The following is a 21,260-nucleotide window of genomic DNA, read 5'->3' on the forward strand; positions in this document are numbered from 1 at the left end:
GTTTAAAAATGGACCCAGTTAATGCATATACGTAGCTCGTATTGATGTGTGATAACATGAATGAATGAAACCTGTTTAGACATTTGCACTCATTTTTGGGATGGGTCGAGATAATCAACAGTTCGTATGTATTATAGCCTTTAATGGCTGAAATACACTCTTGTGATGTATGCCAATTGCCAGGTGTTTAGCGATGAGGGTACTCGGCAACTCTCATGATTTACTTATTACGACAAGTAAGTTAAAATTAAAAAAAAATTACATCGTACATGAACGTAAGTTTTTAGGACTGAGATTCGGGTCTGTATCGAACAGTACTATTATCATTTTGGTGATATAAAAAACGTTTTTTAAAATAATAGAAGCAATACGATAGTTCGACTACCCTTTGTTTTTATCAAGTTTTTTCTTTAATTATTATTATTATTATTGTCATTTTAAACATAATCAAAAATATTTATTTTATTGCTTTACGGTCCACTCAAGATCACAGTTTGTGTATTTAGCATTTCCTTAGAGGCAACTATACTACAGTATTTCATACGCATTCTCCGTTTTTTTTTTTTTTTTTGTTTCCATTCTAGTTTTTGTCTTTAGTTCAGCTGAATCCGATTATAATGGAGTATACTCGTAAAACGAGTATCGAGCATCTGCATCAAATATCTACCATCATCGGTCTCTTTGACACATCCAATTCGAGTGCGCGTTTTCGACACTTGGGTAAAGGGTACTCGCTAAAATTGTTGTTCGACATCTCTGTAAAGCTAATTTTGATTGAGATAGCATCTTGTTGACAATGAAGAGGCTAAGATTTATCTAATCTTTTAATATACGGTTATCGGCACGTCAGACAGGTAGTGCGTCCTAACGCTCCGTATCCATTCTATTCTGAGTTGAGTGGTCCACAATTGTCCTACGGCCACCAGCGGTACTGTGACATGTCTTTGTTAATGATAACTGTCAACTTGGAAAACCAGTGAACGGCTTACTGAGTGAAAATTCCGTGGAAATAAGCGTAGGCGCGAATCGAAGGACTATTACGGCCAGTGCTCCATGTCTGTGAGAATCGCGGCTACTATTGTTCTAAGTAAGGAAAAGTTTGCTGGACGATTTTGCGATTGAGGTGGATTCGTATACGTCTGCTACTGAGATCTAACGCTTTTTACAATACACTGGTGCAAAAGGGCCTCCAGTAACAATCCTAAACCTAGTATTTTATTGTTGTCAGGAGGCTGTCATTATCTTTAAGTTATCGATTTTATGCTAACTTGTACGTGAAGAGCGACGATGTCAGCCATACTGTCGCACAAAGAAAGACCATCTGTTCCAGTTTTAAGGTTGAGATACCAAGATGGCAAGGAACCTCGCGATTCGAAATATCAGGATACTCTTATAAGTAAACTCAGTATCAGCAGATTACTAGGACCCCGAAGCCCGACGCGCGTCTTATCTCGCTCGACGCTCGTTTTAACTGTCCTTTCTGGAGTGCTGTTGTTTGATTTGTTCACGGGTGGGCCCTGTGTAAGGCTACTGATTCCTCTTGTGGATTATGCACTCCCCGTGCTGAACGAGCCCGACTTTGGAAGGAGCGTGGTAAGTGATTGTCCACGCATCGTTTATGGATAGCCCTAATTTACAGTTAATTGCAATAGTCTCTCAGCTAATGAGTGTATTTTACCAGAAAGATAGGATTTATGAGACTTCAGAAGAGGACTCAGTGTTTATATCTGTATTGACCAGCGTTGGCATACTTTATAAAAACGAAGAATTTATCCTACATACATTAGGTATTTGTTTATTATTGTTAAACCTTTGCAAATTTAGGCTCAAGGCAGAACAAAAGAGCTTGCAATAGCCAATATAAATAAAATATGACATAAATTTGAACTTTTCAAGTTCCTACCTTTTGAAGCAGACGATCAATATTTCACTCACGATACAGTATCTTTACAACAGTTAAGGGGTTAGGAAAAAAACACGATGCAAAAAATTAATTAATGAAAGTTTTTAAATACTTGTAGTCGAAATTCTCTCTTCCGCTTGTTCGCATATGTATCGTCGTATAAACCGCCAGCCAACCACCTATGAGAACTAAAAGCTTTCCTTCACCACGCGAAGTTCAAGAGTCGTTGTCCAAAGTAAGCAAACTTTGCAGCGTTCATTTGATGGAGGAAAATTAGTGTCTCTTTGGTGTTATGGTGATTGAATTTGACGATTGCCCACGCTTAATCGCGTCATGTGTAACACTGCGAAATGGGTCACAAACATATTTTTCTCACATAATCAGATGTTTCGGCAAAATTTCATAATCATTTACGAGCCTGTCAATGGTGAGAGTGTTATAGGAGGAGCTGGTCCGAAGTCGCGGCTTCGAATTCGAGACGCACGAAGTGACGACCAAAGATGGATACATTATAGAAATGCATCGAGTGTATCACAAAAAATTCAGCAACAGCGTCCGGTTTGTACAATATGTCTATATTTTAACCCAATTTTTCTATTAGTTTTTGTATATGCATACGATTGCTTACTCGAACACTGTTACATTCGCGGGACATAGAAGTGCCACTGTTTTTTTGTTTTATAACATCAATATCGACCGATAACATCAACTACTACTAGAAGTATCTAAGCAGCGACAAATGCTAAAATGCGCTCCTCCGAGCTCATCTTGCATTGAAAACTCGCTTTTTCAGGCCTGCGCTGATGCTCGGATTACCGCTCTTCTGTACTTCAGCGATAACGGTCGTTGACTACAGGAACAACACAGCTGGTGCGTGAATAGGCTTATATTTACAGAAATTAGAGTCATACTGCAAGCTAAAATAATATGGCTATGTCGAACCCTCACGGCCGACACATAAAAACGAGATAAGCGTAAATTTCAGACTGCTTCTGTTGACTGTCTCAGTGGACCGTTCACTGTATTACTCGCATCTGTAATACATTCTACGGTATATCTTGTGCAGCATATCTGTTTGCAGATGCCGGGTATGATGTTTGGCTGATGAACGTACGAGGTAATCGATTTGGTAGAAGGCACGTTTTTCTCGATCCTGTCAAGGACAAGCTTGCCTTCTACGATTTTACCCACCTCGATATAGCAGAATTCGACTTTCCTATGCAAATCGACTACGTCATACAATATACTGGACAAACAAAGGTACCAAAATTTCAAGATTTAGGAAGACCAGGTAAACATTAATATATATATATATATATATATTAATATGTAGGCAAACAACTGGGTCGTCAATAACACAAGGGACTATTATAGTTAGTTAAAATTCACATAGCAGATTATTACAAAAAAGAAAAAAACAAGAGCAAATTGGTGCGGTTTGGTCAAGTCGTTATTTCAAGGACGATGAATTATGAAGAAATTGCTTGTATATGGGAACCGGCTCTTCCTTCTAGAACGATTTGTTACTACCAGGTTGAATGTTTATGTCCAGTGTAATACCGTTAACCAAATTTGTACGACCGGACATTTTTTTCATTTTCTCAAGATCTTGAAAATAGTTGAAAATGATCAAGAAAAAATACGGAAGCTCGGTATTTTCTATACGAATCTCCGCGATCTGGTAGCAGCACTTAACCCCTATGCATGCAAGCCACTTTCAATTTTCTTTATCTATAAAGTACTATTTCGAAGGAACTATAAAGTTTTTTTTTTTTTGCCAATTTTGATTATCCGGCACTTCAAACTCTTCTTGTCAGTACGTATTCGAGAACATCCAACAATACCTCAAGAAAAAAATGTAGCGGATCATCACTTCCCGTCATGTTGTACGTAATTTCTTTTAGTTAACTGGTCATTGGAAACGAATGTAATCGAGCACTCTCTCTCACTCAGTTCTTTCTTTTATATTATACAATCTATTTTTTTGCAACATATTATTGAGCTCACCACTGTACTCATAACTATAAATAATTAATTATTTACAGTTCACGCAATGCGATGAGTGGGGAATGTGTGTTTTCCCTATCTAACCTATCTACACCTATCTTACAATCACGTCTTCGGTATCGACGCTATATAGGTATATTTGACCGGTGTTTCTCAGGGGGCAGCCGCTGCATTCGCCCTACTCTCGAAACGGCCAGAATATAATTCAAAGGTCCACGCCATTGCATCGTACGGCGGGTTTCGGAGTCTTTGCTTCTCCAGCAATGTTGGAGTTGTCGTGTTCTCCAAACTAGCATGGCCCTTATCGGTAAGTGCTTTTTAAAAGTCACTCGAATGTACATATACCAGACAACACAACCATATGGCGTCAAGGTAAAGTTTGCGATCGCCCCGTACACATCGAGGACAGGGCTTGTTTTGTATTGTTGATGATAGCGATTAATAAACATGTATGAGTACTGTTTATTTTCTGAGCCACTGACGCCATTTGTTGCAGCTTGTCATAAACCATGAAGAATAGTACTGCGAATGAAATGACCTTCCAGCTGATCACCAATACCAGTTCATGGATTAGTAATAATTCATATATTTACTGAACTCGTGTGGTGTTCGTCCACTTCTACTTACGAACACCCATTGCGGTCCTTGACTTCGAATAAGTCAATCTATCACATTAAACAGATGCACCACTCTGTTCCAGCTGCCCAGCCTGAACCCAGGTTGGTCTAGTTTGTTGTATTCGCTATATGGTTTTGTTGAATCATCCCATCACTTTGTCTTAGCTATTTACTTACATTGATTCAATACACTGATCCGTTACTTTTGCTTCGGAGGCTTACCCCAATTCAGCTGCTTCATTACCCTGCTCCAAGTACGCCCCTGGTCCGAGTATCCTAGTGACATGTGTCAATTCTATCGTGCTCGTGTTGTGATTGAGATGGCACTCTGCTGCCTTTGGCCCGTTATTTCCTAGGGACTATTCTGGTATGAAAGTATTTTTAACTTTCAAAACTGAATAAAGTAAATGGGGAATATAAATAGGGAAAAATATATATTTTTCATAAATTCTAAACTGGTTAACACAGCACATCCGACTGTTGCAGTCAAAAAGATAAGTAATTTCTTCCGAGGATCTAATTTTCGACGTACTATATACAACTCGAAAAGCTAAGACCGTTTCAGGTTTAAGTGTATCATAAATGCCGACCGTTTCTGAGTTAATTGCCGCATCTTTCCGAAGTTCGCAGCGCATATAGGTCTTTCATATTTGTTGACCGAAAGAAATTTTCCCATATATCGCTTTGATCAATATTTTCTGTTCGAGCCAAGTCCACACGCAAAAAACACACAGAGGTATTCCCGAAATGGTAGGTAAGTACGTGAATACAAGCCCTTCTTTCTCCTTATTTGTATTAACTCAAATTTAAGTTTATAATCATAACTATACAGAATAAGCCAAGACTAGATGAAGGCCTGTGTTGCCATACAAACGCGGAATTTCTCTGTGTTGTTTTACATAGCTATCCTGGACTAAACAATACAGGGTAACTATATAAGTTACTGCGTTTCGAGCACACGTATCGGATGCCTTCGATGCTAATTTTACGGAGAAATTAAAAAATCTAACCGGCAGTGCAGAGTGCGATTTAGCTCAATGGGCATACGTATAAGTGTCTATATGTTAGGTCAGAGCATCGTATATTCAGCAACTGTTATATCACATGTTGTCGTTGTCAAGAACGTAACACATTTTCTTTTTTTTTTTCATTTCATAACGGACAAAACTGTGTTATACAAATGTGCACCATACTGTGGATAATCCCGAGCATGGATGAATTTACTATAATTATGTATCTACTTTAATTATGTACCTTCTGGTTGATGTGCCCGTATTTAGAGCACTCAATACCGGAGCTCACATTGTGCAGCAGAACTTCATATGGACCTATGGGAATGGACAGTCATTTTTCGTGTGCCTAACTTGGCAGTAAATGGTTATAAAATGTCGTTTCTAATCCCTCTCCTCACAGCCCTTTCTAGTAGGAAATGCATTTTTCTCATTCTGCAGAATAACAGGCTCGTTCGCACGAAATCATGAATAGCTCATCATAGCTGATTCACAACAGTGATGTTCTATAAGCGGATTTTTTCAAAAGTTAATAAATTGTAGTGAGCCTATTATTGGGCTATATAACGACAAAAAAAAGAAAAAAAAAACGTTAACGAATAAACTGGAATAATTCTTCCCTGCAGAACCGGTTGCCTTTAACGATAGTGTTAAGCTAATCATCACCTACATAGTCCTTTCCTACCTAGCAGTTATTGAAGCATATCGATAATGGTAATATTTTTTCATCATCATGACGCAAAATCGCCAAGGTGAACGTATGCTTCAAGGAGCTTGCTGGTCTGCTGACCAAAAGACTACTTGCCTTTTTAGGAAGTAGCAAACTTCTACCGAGGGAACAACATAGATTTCGGAGGAGCGGAATGCGGTGTCCTGATGCCTGATATTAAATAGGCACCCTAAATAGCCGCATTCGGCCCTGCATCCAAATATCTGATCCTGCGTATTTTGGCGTACACAAGTCCACTATGATATATGTTTGCCCTGCCAGCTGCGATCCTCCTAGAGGAAAATATAGGCATTGATGACAAGGTTAAGAGAATCTGGTCGAGATTATCCTATACGGGCATAGCTGGGTAATTTACCCTTTTGGAAAATTTTAAGAACATTCCGCGGCTTTGACTAGGATTGTTGCGGCCGTAACGGAACTGGGCTTAACGGTCAACTTGGATAAGGCCATAAATTCCAGAAGGGAGGCAGGATCATGCCTGGCGATATAATGCCTCTCATCGTATCGTTCCTTCGGTACGGCAACGGATTCCGATTATCTCAGGCTATTTATCTCATTTAATAATCACTACTTCACCCCGCAAACCACAGAAAGGTATAGAAAAGCATTAATTTTATCTTGTGCAATTAGGACTCCAAATCATCGTTCCACCACAAGAGCGCTCTGCGTTTTCGGCTTCAAAGAGGCACCCGTAACGAGATAAGTATAGTTTAGGGGGATCTTACTGCAGGTGATCTCGAGCTACTTAACCAATAAAAGCCTCTTTCCTCAGGCGTGCTCTTGGCTTTTATCGTGCACTCCGCTGCTCTCCCTGAAATCTCGTTGTGGACTTCCAGCAAATGAGAGCTTCTCTGAATGTCTCAGCAGATCAACCTAGCGAAAAATGGAGTTGTAACAGACGTGAAGGACTGTAATACATACCATGCAGGATTAGCCTTCTAGTGCCCTCGCGCGAGAGCCCGATACACTGATGCAAAGCAGCTATGCTGTAAACTTAACCTATTTTTTTCTCAGTCAGTGAATGTTCCAATCTAGGGGCCATACAGATTATCATTGGATCCTGTGATATAGAACATATGTGTTGTTGCTAAGTGTTTGTGGCATATATTTAAACATGTACCATCAAAATGTAAAGCGCATGTTATGGTTTTTTCTCCAACGTTAAACTAAAGTTACACTCCATTTCTATACGAAGGTAGTTATTTCATGGTTGCTGAATATTTAATGTTAAAATCAAGCGCCTTGAATTACTAGATGTTGGTTATTGTTTGTTATTATTTGTTTTGGGTACCTAGGATTTGCTGCTGAATATCGAATATCTGGCAGCCCTCTTTCTCTCTTTCTCACCAGTAGGCCGTCTATGTGCGAGAGCTGGCAACTTCTGCGGGACGCTTATGACGTACGTGGGCTTCAAATCGGACCATTATTTCAATGTTGTAAGTATTCACATTACAAATACGCCTTGGCTTCATTTCTAAAACTGCAGGAACATTTATGTATATTTACGTATTATATTTTGTTCCAATACCGCTGACACGAGGTTGTGTAAATTAGAAAAGTTTGAGCATTGATTACAAGCGACATCCGTTTGTAAGCTACCCGGCGAAAACGTTTATCATTTCTTTTCCCTCCAACGTTATTTGTATGGTCTAACAATTTGTCATGGCTTTACTTGTATATACGTACATAGTCATCTTGAAACGATTATGTACACATATATAATGAAAATACATCTGAAGTCAAAGTGGCATTGTTAAAGTATCGGAATCTTCATTTATGGAGAATGTAACTAAAAAACAACAATGCAACAACATAGGGTTTTACTATGGGACTGCGAAAAAAAAATGTATTGAACGACATTGTTTTCAGAAAAGTCAATATACCGTTTACATGGCGTTCGCTTGCTACTTTCAGTCGCGGTTCGCGTTATATTTGGAACATGTTCCCGCTGGCACATCACTCAAGACATTTGTCTACTATGCTCAGGTGAGCGATACATCAGCAATCGGGACGAAAATTATACCGGAATAGTGATAGATGCTAAAGCTATAGTGTTCCAATAATTCCAGACGCGACAAACCGGGTGTGATGGTTCAGTGCGTGATTATGATTATGATCAGGGTGCGCTCACGTCCCTTCTTATCTCGCTCGGCTGGAAAGAGTCGATGAACGTAAAGAAGTATGGAACCCCTGAACCGCCGTTGTTGGACGCCAAAAATATCCAAGTTCCAATTAAAATCTACTACAGCGATGGAGACGACTTCGTGCCGTTTAAGGAATGAGCTTTTATTGCTAACTAATAAAAGACTGTCATTTACTGTTCAAGTTCATACTTAGTCCGTAAACGTCTCTTCAATGAGGAACTGAGTTTGACGTCATGCTATTTTTCCTGTCGAAATTGCAGGAGGTGCAGAGAATGGCGAAAGATATAGGCATTCCCTCGTCGAACCTGCATCGAATCGCCGACGATCGTTTTTCACACGTCAATTTCGTGTTCAATAAAGACCGAAAAGACTTCATTGTTCACGCGATCGACTTCTTTCAAGGAGGAAACGCCTCGTGGCCGGAAGACCTAGAAAAACTTCGAGCATAAAACCGATCTATACGAAATCGGTTCTTCCTCTAGCAAGGGTATTTGACGGATGTGTTCTCAGTGCGGAAAGCGTCGATCGAAACACTCCGTAAAAGTGATTACGATGACCCGTGCTTCCAGTAGCACGGTTTGCAATATTACACATATTGTTACAATTAACTACGACGTTCTCGCGTTTAGCCACGAATTACAAGCTTTACACCCTGCAAAACATAAGGCACAATTAACTACGTAATAGAAGGTACGTGTAAAATCAATAAATTCTGCCTTATTTACCTATACTTCTTTGCGAATCCGTTTCAACTTTAAGTACTGGAAAAGGTTTTCTGTGCAAGTGAAATCAGATATTTAACGTAAGTTGTTTCGATGGGTAGGCAAGCACTTGCGAGGGCTAAAAACGTTAGCAAAGGACACATTTTCATTCGAGTAAAATCTAGCTGTTTTAGCTTGACTCGAAGCTTTTTGAGCACAAAATTGAAGTCAACTTCACCCTTTGTTATTAAGACCAGCGAATTAGGGTGAGGGCGCTCCGTAGGTATCATACACCGATAGTAAGAGGTATAGGTGTGTATTTTACTTTTCGCAGCTTCTAGTTCCAACAAAGACACACCTACTAATAATGCCGATTTTCCAAATTATGTGTACTTTTATTGAAGTGTGTTACATGAATTTTTTGCAACCAGGAGAAATTCGGCTTTCGGAAAAAAAAGAAACATAGGAAAAATTAAATTGTTGGTTCAAGCATTTTAGACATTAAACGACGCGCTAACACTGAAGAATCTCCATCACTGGGTGTCATAACAAATTTTCGATTTAGTTTCAATTTTTGGCGCGAAATTTAAATAAATATCGAGTATCAAAGACACTTTTAAGATCCATAGATTTTTTCGAAACTTTCATTTGGACATTTCGTTACTGAAAAGACGGATATGTTTTTGTAATAAAATTGGACTCCGATATCCTCCTAAGTGTTACTTTTTTATGTTCTTATATTAATTTTTTTTTTTGGTTTTTTGCAGCTTGCGTGAAATTCTTTTTATCGACTTAATATAGGCTCTACTAGCGAAATCTGGAGTGAAATTCGGGAATTTTATTTTAATTATGGTTGGGAGATATCCAAAGCCTGAATTGGCTGTACGAGAGCATTTTTTCGATAAAATCGCTGCAAAATATAGTACATCAATACAAAACATAAACTCTCTATCCAAAGGATCGTTTGGCATTTGTTACTGATGCGAATAATTATTAATCATGAACATGTTTGTAGGCCCCTCTGTGAGAGACCGTGTGCAGAAATTGTTAACTCTGCTCTTAAGCGTATTGCACATAAACCGTGAAATCTCTTGTGTGCGTTTTGGTCTGCTACAGGTGCCGAACATGTACACTTAATAACAGTACATGGTACAGCTCGAAACAGCTTTTACACTCGTATGTAAACGCTATCTATAGGCTACCCAGTAACCGTAGCAGGGTAACAAAGCTACTTTTATAGGGCGACAGCTCAACGATAGGGAAGTCACGAATGGATGGTATTATTATTACAGAAAGACGGGGTAATTAATTCAAATCTATTTCTTTTTCGGAATCGCAGCTCCCACAATGTGTGCCGTTTCCCAATATAACCTAATGAGACTAGCCGGTGTAGAGTCACCCTGAAATAATCAAGATCAATGAAAACAACGATGATGCATGGTAAATCGGTTGACGAAAGCCATGTGAATGCTCAGGAAACTCCGATAAAAGATTCTCATGATCAGTTAGGTAGTTTGGTCAACTGATCTTACCCACGGAGTGTCGAAACAAGCAAATAAAGGGACGCGACATAAAACATGGCTTCAACGTCGCGTCTAAAACCGTTGCTAATTAAATGTCCTAAAAAGAGCCTGGTTGTCGGCATTTAAAATCGCTACTCAGTGTAAATTTGTATTTTATGTTGCCAGTGCTGGCTCTATAGTCGTCGTCATCATTTAACAACAGGAATCAATGCACTATTCCTCCTGTGCAAAATCAGTCCTATCACTATAATCATATCAATCCATGTATAGATCAATTTTATAGTGAGGGTATAGCACGGATTCATCTTAGGCTCATCTTGTCGTAAGTTAGTTCAACTTTCAGTAACGTTGACCCAAACAACATCACTAACAGTGACGTTGCAATAATTAACAGTAAATATAGGACTATTCCCCCTGTGGAAAATTCGAATCAATACATCATTACTATAGGCGATAAAATATATGCTGAATATGGTTTCTTTTCCTACATAACGTAACGGTACATCGATGTCAAAGTATTAGAATTAAATTCTATCTAACTTCGGGTACTTCAGACACCGTGCAGATAGACAACGCTATCATTTATATATTTAGTCTGCTCCGAAGTAAAGTAAGTCTGCACTCAAACGTTATTCAAAACGAAACAAAGAAGTCAGGGAGTCAATGTACTAGATAAATCTAGTAGTTTTATAGCTTTATAATATGGAATCTTTGTGTCACTCAAATACAATTTGCGAACGACATATATCTTTTAGCTGCGAGGGCAGATCATTACCTGAAAGCTCATTTGACTGGAGTATTAGCCGAAAGCAGCCACTGGCTCAGGATAACTTTATGCTATTCGTAGGAAAAAACTGAGATATTAGGTCATACGAAGGCCAAGACATGGAAAGGACAGGAGAAAATGTCGACTACTTAGAACTCACAATTAGGTAAAAACAGTCAAATCGCAAATACTTTATATAACTGAAGGCCTAATTAAAAGCGTATCCAAAACAGGTCAGCTCTATCCAGCGTATTCTTCTGTTCGCTAGATTCACCAAAAACATCCTTAACCCAATTGCAACTTTTTTACACGTCGTTTCCTGTCTGGAATATCTAGAAACTACTGGAAAATGTACTTTATTTCTATGATATCGGCCGCAAATCAAACAGCCAGAAACTGTTTGGAAAACTACCAGGTTCTCACTTCAACCTTCAAGGAAACTTCGGCCTAAGCGTCAATAGAGTTAATTTCAAGGACCGAATTATGAATATAAAAAAGATCATCAAAAAATCCTCAGCATACTGGGAATGCAATCAATTCAAATAAAAAAGAGAACCAAACATTACTACAATATGTACCAGAGGCTCGGCAAACGGTAACTTTTAGTTAATAGTATTGATAGAAGAATATACTGCGTATTATAATTTAATCGTGTATCCATCTAAATTCAGAAGCCCAATGTATATATAGTGTATATGTAGGAAAATAACTGTGAGGTCTACGACTCACCTTATTCAGAGATGGGTGTTCGCCTTCCCAAATAGCAAATAATTAATATGCCCACATAACACACGTGTTTTGATAAACAACTGTCTATCATGTGTCCATAAGCCTATAATTGTGCAATAACACAGTTGATTACCATAAAAATACATATATAATTAATAAACTTAACTCAAGCCAAGTGGTGAGGTCCATTCAAAAACTATATGGTGACATATGGGGTGTTTTTCATAGCAGTAGCTTGTACCGGAAACGTATTAGAACTCTCCTAGTATATTCAGCATATAGTTTTCGTTTAAGCTATCAACACTAATAGCAACACTGTTATTTTATGCTACAAATAAAACCTTCTATCATTCAAGGCTAAAAGGTCGTGTGCGTACATTGCCATTTAAATCTTCGGAAGCGTTTTGCCTAGAAGCATACTAAATCTTATTCAGTCGGTCTTTAGAAATTCTATATTTTTTTTTGTATTAATCAAATCCAATGTTGGGATCGGGACGGACGCTCGTTATAACTGTATTTACTAGATTTACTTACCTTGAATTTATTTACTGTGAAATTTTTTTGCGGCCTATCAAGGATCATTGACCTCCACTAGGAACATTAAAATTTACTAAATACAGTTAACGAATAAACCATTCATGCGGTTGTGATATGCAGTAGCAAACAATTGAGGGTCTAAAAATATACAGTATTAGTTGAAAACAATAAGCCATCATAAAGATTCAATTTGGGTTCGGACGAAACATTGAACATGCCATAACTGACCCGTTTCTAATAAAACCCCACGGAAACACGCGAATATATACCTATAACGGCAAATAGATGTTACAAGAAAATATGCAAAGCCAAATAATTCGTTTATAAGCTTTTTTAAACAGGGTTACAATGGCGTCTATAAATCCAGAAACGGTCTTTACATCATTATGCAACTTCAAAGGCCGCTGTGAGCCTACTGCTTGTAGGTAGCGGCTTCGTATCAATCGTTTCTTTGTTTCTATTAGGCTCTCGGGAACCAATATTAGCTATCCCCTCAGATATTATTCATAGACTTGATTACAAATGCATAGGAATATATGGAAATATCGTTTTCCTGACTTGACCTCCACTCTTGCCGTTTAGGGAACAAGCTGCCAAGTGCGTTTCGGTAAATACTAGGTTTGTTGACGGACACGGTCGGCAGAGAACTTTCTGTGCAACTTTGCACTGTCAACTTAACAGAGCATTCTTTCAAATTACACATACTTTTTGTCGGGTACTAAAAATAGAACTGTTTGACGTTCCGTATCAGGATAGAGCGGAATACGTGCTAAGGAGCGTCGAAAAGTCAACATAGTCTAACAAAATTTTGGCGCGCATCCGTTGCTGCCGGTACAATAAAACCTGGCTTCTGTTGCACTGTTAGACAGACTATAGATGAACATGGACGAGAAGGGACAGCGCAATAGTGTGGTAAGTTAGCGAAAGTTTCTAGTGAAATAGCTTGAAAGGACTAATCAGTCGAGCAAATAACAATCCAATACTAGCAGTATCCTTTTGTACGACATGGAGGGGACCATTTAATCGGAACTTCCAGGGAAGCATTTTGTTCCAGCTCTCGTAGCTTGTGAAGACTGCTACCCTTTTAGATTGTTTCCTCGCATAGGTAAGCATACTCTTTTGGACCTCATATGTTTATAGTGTATCTAATGAAAATGGTAATTAAGGAATTAATAGCATCAGGGCCAATGCGGAATAGAACTATTTCTGGCGTATTTTGTATTGCATTAAATGGCGATGTGTCGGACCACCGTGCTGAATTATCAGAATATATATAAACACTTGGGGTTGCGACATAGAGGGGATAAAATAACTACCCGATCGCTAATGAGGCAAGCTGTATGCCGCAATAAATGCATAGATTTTAGAAAACGAATCTAAGAATGACATAGCAGAGTTTTATATAAGGCTGTCGCTGCAAAATTCAATTAAAAACTTCTTCGTAGCATTTTATTGGGATCCTGCTCTATTATCTAAGGTAAAGGGCTTCACAAGACTGCGTTTTCCGACGCCACTCTAACCTACAAACTCATCAAGCCAAGGTAGGAATCAGAACAGGAAATCCTAGGACAGACACCAAAATTTATGAAAACAAAAACAAGGTTCTGATAGGGGCATCCTGACATTTTGACGTAATATATGCCTAGATTACATGCATCATATGGAAAATTTACTTTCGGCTCATTGTTTTCGTTTCTGTTTAGCACAGTCAGGCTATTTACATGACTTGTGATATTATCGATACTATATGAACATTATTACTTTGCTAATCTCAACTTAGACTAAGTTACGTGCATAGGTAAGTTCATAGAAAATATCCAATAAAAATGCGAATTCAATGTGAGCAGAATGAGTATCAAACCTACGTCGTAAGGAAGGTGTAGGCCCCAGCAAATGTTACAACGTCAACGTCTTGTGTTATACAATTAATGCAAAGCAATACACGTTGCTGAAAGCTGAAGGCTATATATCTTTCCAAGTATATTGTTCCATAATATTGTGACAATTAAACAGTAGGTGTTGATGCTTATTTTTAGAAGTTTGCGTTCATTAATTAAGAAAGCCATTGACGAGACGGAGTTGCACGCTCGCCACAAGAACAGTAAGGCCCACGTCTCTTCTAGCACTTTTAGGCACCGTTTTGCCTCGGGGTCCGATGTATTTTCATTTAATCTGACGAGCATCTTAGTTATGGCTATTAAAGCAGTATCGGCCAAACGGAAGGAGAACGCTAACTATGACGATATTTTAGTCATACTGTTTTATACACCCGTCATGACCCACAGTTAACCTCCATACGGTTTCATCCGCTTAACTATGTTGGCTGACTTACGTGGGCCAATTGAATTCGTAACGCAGGCGCCAATAATCAATAATATTACACTTTCGCAGGTATTGAAGGATCGGACTCGTAATACATGACAATTTATCAAGTACCCTACGTGTGGAAAACTACCGATGCGTTCAGTTTTTTTTTTTTTCATAAGGCGGCAAGAAAATTTAACGGGAGGATGATTTAAAACGTCACTACGACTGTCTTCAGCAGTCCGGTTTTTTTTTAACACAACTGCGTAAAGTTATCGTAGATAGTAAGTCTTAGCCCTCGTATTATTGTAACCCCGACATTCTAATATGTAGCATACAACTTCGACACCGCCTAATAATCTGGAATGTGTAAATGGAAGTAGGATCGGATTATTAGATTGTTTAATATCTGATTGATTAATATCTAATAAAAAAAAATTTCGTACTAGCAAAGCACATACGCCACTGTACCTATGCAAGGATTTGCCTATTGTTCGCACTTCTCGACTGTTATACTAGATAGTAAGTAGCACGACTTTTTGAAAGCATCATAAAAAATTATATGTAATCAATTTAAAGAACTAGATTTTCTCCTAGAAGCGTGCCTCCCCGCAACCTATAGAAGATCAGGTATTTCAGTCGTCCATTGACGACGATCCCGCCCGAAATACGCCGTCTTGTGCTTGAAAACATACACGAACAGAAGCACAAGGAGGAAGGTTTCTTTGCAGTTACGTCTGCTAAGCCGTATAGAAATTTTAGCGATGTAATGATAACAGGCAGGCCTTGTACTTAGTGGTAACTTGTAACAAGTGGCCTAGTAATTAATTAATTAAATACAAATGGATAATTATATGCAAATATCAGATAGTCTGAAGCGATAACACCTAACGCTATTCTCATACGTGCGATAACAATTTGCGCAGCCGATAAATGACATCAATTAAGAAAATGATCCGTACTGAACCGTTGTGTATTACACCCTCTTGACGAACCGGCAGTATTGCGGGTCCAACATAATAATTATAATAATAAAAATAGTAATTGCACATTGGTCCCCTTTAATTTAATATAAACATTTTGATTTGCCCCTTGCCCAAGTGAACGTCTTGCGATACGTTTTATTTTTTACCCAGTCGCTCTCGATCTATTAACTGTAAGTTCAGTTCAAGTACGACAGCCCTGCAGTGTTTCTGAGAATTGTCACACAGCTACTTCTATTTCTACTTAATATTGACACTGCAGTGCGGCATCTCAGCTGACACCATGTTTAAATTCAAGTTTATTCTAAAAAAAAACTATCCCTGCTTGTGAGTTATACTATAGCTAGACAGAGATCATTTGCAAAATTGGATTTAAGAACATAACGGGTCTATAGTATAAATTTATTGAACGAACATTCAAAAATCTTATGAAGTGCTCTTCCAATCGAACGATACGTCCCTTCTTGTTCTTTAGACGAATGAAAAGCAATGCCCTAAGGGAATGAACGTTTACTCCTGTCAGACTTCCTTTAGTAGTTTCAATCTCTTGGAGAGTTTCAAGAGTGAGCCAGTGCCCATGCTCAGGCCTGAACGCGTCAGACGGCGCGATACTATGCGAGTCCGTGTAAACAGGAGTTCGCGTGCTGGTGTTATAAAACACAGGCATAAAAAGCCCCTGCATCGTTGCATTGTCACCGGGCTGAGAATCACTTCTCTGTCCTAACTACAACGGTACACGCGTATGCTTTCAACAGATTCAGGCTAACTCAATACAATGTCTGTTAACATTAGATAATATTTTTAGTATGAGTGTTTCAAATTAGTATGGTAAATTAGATTTCCCAAAGGCTCCGTCCTATTCTGATCGTTATATGGTCAGGGGGTATATGTGGGTGTGGGGATAGGTGTGATTATGAGATGGCTTCTATTTGCAGCGGTGTATTTCAGCCAGAATGAATAGGATACAAAATGGGACTTATATCGAGTATGTATATAATATCTAACAAAAAAGGAATAGAATCGACAATGGCGTATCATACACATATGCCGAAGTCATTCTATAAAGCTTATTTACAATGTCTGCTACAGCAGGACATTATTCTCTATCGTTAAAATATGAACTCCCGTGAGCCTTTCATTCAGGGCCTTTTGCGTATTAGTAACCGCTTTGCAAAATAAGGTGTTCTTAAGCTCCGGCAACATTTGAACGAAAGGCACACAGTCTATCAATACCAGTAAACAAGGTTGCGTATCGCGTATGACACACGTGCCTATCAAGGGGCCTGAAACTTTATTGTTTCCGAGGGTCCAATAATAGAGAGATAAAGTTACTAACCACAGATCATAGATGATGGATTATTTGCAAGCGCCATGGCCAGTCTCAGTGATCAGTTTTCTGACCAAAATAAATACCCAGACCACATGAATGTATAAACAAAAACACTCACATATTGATAGGGCTTACAAAAGGCGAAGTGAATTTATAACGACAATGTTGATTGATCGCTTGTCGGACTTACCTATTTCTGGCTAAATCAGTTACCCGGACAGCAGAAGAGTATAAAAAACAGCGTGCGCATATTGATGCAGCCTACGGGATAGCAAAGACGCCAAGCGGGACATAAGGGCTTCCAGTCCTACCTTTAGCGAATCAGGAAGATTTTAACAGATCTTTACGTCCAGGATGACCTAGGAGCGGATGATAGCGCGGCTCATACGTCGTTCGGCTGTTCTAGCTAAAAAGAAGCCAACCCTACGGGAAGGGTGAAACTTATTGGAAGTTGGATCTACAAATAGCTCTCAAAAGTAAAGCTCTTAGTAAAAGAAAGCTCTTAGTAAAAGGAAGCTCTTAGTAAGGTAAAAGGAGACGCATGATCCAGTTTATTAAGCTCAGTCGTACCACTATATGCGGCCGGTTAGTCGAATAGATGGCAACATCCGGAATCTAAACCAGGAAGCGCACTTTACGAGAATTAGATAGACGTTACAGGGGATGCCGATTAACGAAGAGCCTGACGGTTTAGCATATCTAATTGATCTGGTAGACATTCGCTACCGCCTTCGGTTAGCAGCCTTATTATTTGGAAACCCAAACTCACAGACAACAAGTTTAAAAGAGGCTTTCCCAAGGTTTTCAGATTATTGAAAACTTTGGGAAGTTCCATGGAGGCAAAGCCTCCACCAGCACACGGCATTTCTCCACTTCTCAAAAAAATAACTTGTGCCTATTCTGCAAAAACAGAAAGTAATTTAATTAAAAAAAATGTTTTTTTCAACTGCCGATTGCCTCTCTAATTTTCGTCAAATACGATTCGAGATATTTAGTTACCAGTCACCATGGCGAGACAAACTCTCACCTATACACTCATACATCATTGTTGTTAATATTTTGTAATTATGGTTATTTGGAATCTCCTCCGAGTTTATGGTCATTTACCTTTTCATGGCATTGCTCATATTACGCGCGTCTGTAGCCAATTTTTAGTTAAACGCCATCAAAAAGAACGACGGCAAAGTACCGGACATCTTTTTCTATAATAGATAATTGTTCTTCTTTTTCGGTATAGCCATAACGGTAGACCTGCATTATGACTTGGATATTTGGGCCTTTGGTTGAAATAATCGGAAAGGCCGACGATTCTAGTCGAGTTAACGGTATATATCACAGGTGGAATACAAAAAATGTAGCGCTTTAGTGTTATCAGAAAAAGCATATTCTTTGAAGGCAGCAATTATTTCCGTTTTGCACTGGTATAGTTACTACAGTAGCTATGTTTAAACACGACAAACAATGTGTGACACATTTTTACATACATTATACGTATGGTTTAAAAAAAAAAAGCAGAAGCGAGTTATTAATAATAAATCTGTTTTGTGTTTCGTCTCGCCCGGAGTAGCTACGGTGGATCGTCACATTATTTCAAGCTTAAAATAGCCTGAGCAAATGTATCACATCATTGTCGTTGTAACTGCACATCTGATGTGCACACTGAAATCAGATATGGCATCGGCATTTTTTTTACCAGTGGAAAAACACACATCTAACACAACGAAATAATTGCAACAATGATACAGTCATAATCAGCTAACGCATAGTCATAACTCAGATTCGACGTCCATTTCGCGGACTCGGGAACCTTCGATAATGCCTTAATGTTTTTCTGTTTGGGTAAAAACAGCTTTAAAAATGTTTCAGGAATTAGCTAAATACTTGTCGGGAACTCTGTTATTGCCGATGGGCAAACATTAGCCATGTTCGACCGTCAAATGGCCAACCTTTTTTTTTCTACTATGCCATTGACGATGTGCAAAAAACGATGGAAGCGGATATGAGAATGGATGCATACATATTAAGTTTTTCTTTTTTTTTTTTTTTTTTTACTAAAAACTGGGTTCGTTCGAATGAGTCATGATTGTTCGTCATCCTGCTCGGTGTCACCCATAGTGCCATTTTTTTCCCCTCTTTACAACCTATGAACCGGCTAAAGCCTGTCAAGCTCAGCAAACTCCCCCACATCACCCTTCACTCACATTGACTCATGCCTAGACGAACTATTACGCGAAGCTTCAGATTCAGGAAGCGCCGGCTATGCTGAATGTGCCTTAAGAAGTAAACCGTTCATGCAACCGTTCATACTGCTAGGGCGACCCATCAAGTGGATTGTCAACTGGCTTGTGCAGGTAGATAGTTTTATAATACTGCTTTTGTTCCATATAGAAGACAATGTACGTATGTTGCTAGTCGAGACGAAACTGATTTGGTATAGCATAGACTATCGGCAATCCTAACGTTTTGTTGATCGTGATTCAGACCAATGACGATAGCGTTCTTCGACGCTACCGCGTATCTAAAGATTGGGCCATCGTAATGATCAGCCGCATCATCATATTGATAAGCTGCTACATCACCAGGACTATGAGATCATCATTGTTGCCAATGCAATGTGTCTTTAATCCATAATAGTGTTGCGTTAGGACTACTGAGATGAAATTGGCGTATTCGATTGTCTAAAAAGGTCAAATGATAGCTGAAACATGGTCTTAGAGACATTATATAAAACTTTATTTCATTTTACGGTAGCCCCTAAGATGCTTTAGACGGCGTTGATAGGGATTTCATTGGCGTGGTACACGCAGACAGATATATGGAGAGGAGTTGAATCCATATATATATTATATATACGAATTTAAAATTAGCTAATTTCCTTCAATTCCACATGTATTACAATTTCTCATTCCAGCTATTAATATATCTGCCTGACTGATTGGACTTGGACCTTCGGAAAACTGCTGTTGGCCACTGCAATGAATTTAAAATTCTCATCAAACTATAAATCTACAAACTTTAGTAACCCTTCTCGTAACGCACTTGGACTTGAACTATAGTAGAATGCTATAAGTTATATTTAATTCGTTCATATGTTATTTTGTACAATTTACTATAGCCTATTATTTGTGCCTCGTCAAAAATAGCTAAACACTCAGCTTGAGTAGACAACCAGCGATGTTATTTTTTTCTTCTGCTTTATATCGATGTAGAAGTACCACTTCCCGTCAGTGGTCGCAATTCTATGTGGACAGCTGTCATTGTAACTGCATATTGCTCGGCACTTCGCGGGCCGTTAAGAGGTAATGAGGCTCATTTTATGAGACGCAAATGTCTCTCCTTAGAGTCTTTTAAATCGCTAGCTATATGACTGCTTCGGCCAACTCACAAATTGTTTATTAGCTATTTTGATTCTTTTTTTTTTTTGAGCTCTTTCCATCGGTTTGTAACGACCTTCTATGGCCTACCGAAACGTCGTCATCCGGTCGTCAATCCAATGTGCCCTTTTGAGAACTTACAAACCAATTTTGAGCGTTTCACTCGGTTTCAAAGTCCTCGCTGTACGCTCATAAAGGACGTCCAGGAAACAATAAACTGGGAGTATTTTTTCCTCTACCTAATATCGGACATGTGGGCGTAGATAAAATTAATTCTAACAGCGCATCGGGCGCGCATTTTCAACGCGGCGACAAGTTTCAGTTTCAAACTTGCAAATATCGTTATCAAGACGCAGTAAATAAATAAATAAATAAATAGTTTGCTATTGGGTCGGTAAGTAGTTCAGTGTAGTATAGCATTCACCCTGTACTTGTGCGGGGATGCGTTCCGTGAGCAACTAGGTCAATTCTTCCAATTCTGAAGATATGGGTGTTCTTTGTCCTTCGATCAGAAAATGCAAATTACAACGTATAGTATCGTTATTATTATATATTGATAGCCGTCGTGTAATTCATGTTTGTTACATAATTTTTATCTGTTT

At 38.7% G+C, this 21,260-nt stretch overlaps 1 protein-coding gene across 3 annotated transcripts; it reads left to right on the forward strand.

The window, feature by feature from the left end:
• The first annotated feature begins 792 nt into the window (after positions 1-792).
• Positions 793-9,141, forward strand: LOC111260374 (gastric triacylglycerol lipase). 3 transcript variants are annotated; one of them, XM_086968302.1, is made up of 9 exons: positions 799-1,593; positions 2,346-2,461; positions 2,697-2,773; positions 2,970-3,163; positions 4,068-4,217; positions 7,563-7,703; positions 8,182-8,253; positions 8,337-8,541; positions 8,670-9,141. In XM_086968302.1, exons 1-9 carry the CDS (start codon positions 1,288-1,290, stop codon positions 8,858-8,860), a joined length of 1,452 nt encoding a protein of 483 aa, XP_086824428.1. In that variant the 5' UTR covers positions 799-1,287; the 3' UTR covers positions 8,861-9,141. The 3 variants fall into 3 exon arrangements, with proteins under 3 accessions (XP_022688818.1, XP_086824428.1, XP_086824427.1); XM_086968301.1 differs by having other exon boundaries at positions 804-1,593; positions 4,044-4,217; XM_022833083.2 differs by lacking the exon at positions 8,337-8,541 and having other exon boundaries at positions 793-1,593; positions 4,044-4,217; positions 8,672-9,141.
• The last annotated feature ends 12,119 nt before the right edge of the window (positions 9,142-21,260 follow it).

The sequence above is a fragment of the Varroa jacobsoni genome, unplaced genomic scaffold (genome assembly GCF_002532875.2).
Source record: "Varroa jacobsoni isolate VJ856 unplaced genomic scaffold, vjacob_1.0 scaffold_431, whole genome shotgun sequence".
In the NCBI taxonomy this organism is placed as follows: domain Eukaryota; kingdom Metazoa; phylum Arthropoda; class Arachnida; order Mesostigmata; family Varroidae; genus Varroa; species Varroa jacobsoni.

Coding starts and splice junctions, on each gene's coding strand:
- LOC111260374 (XM_086968301.1), top strand. CDS start 1,288: ATGTCAGCCATACTGTCGCACAAAGAAAGACCATCTGTTCCAGTTTTA. Junction 2,462..2,696: donor AAATTCAGCAACAGCGTCCG/GTTTGTACAATA, acceptor TCGCTTTTTCAG/GCCTGCGCTGATGCTCGGAT. Junction 2,774..2,969: donor CTACAGGAACAACACAGCTG/GTGCGTGAATAG, acceptor TATCTTGTGCAG/CATATCTGTTTGCAGATGCC.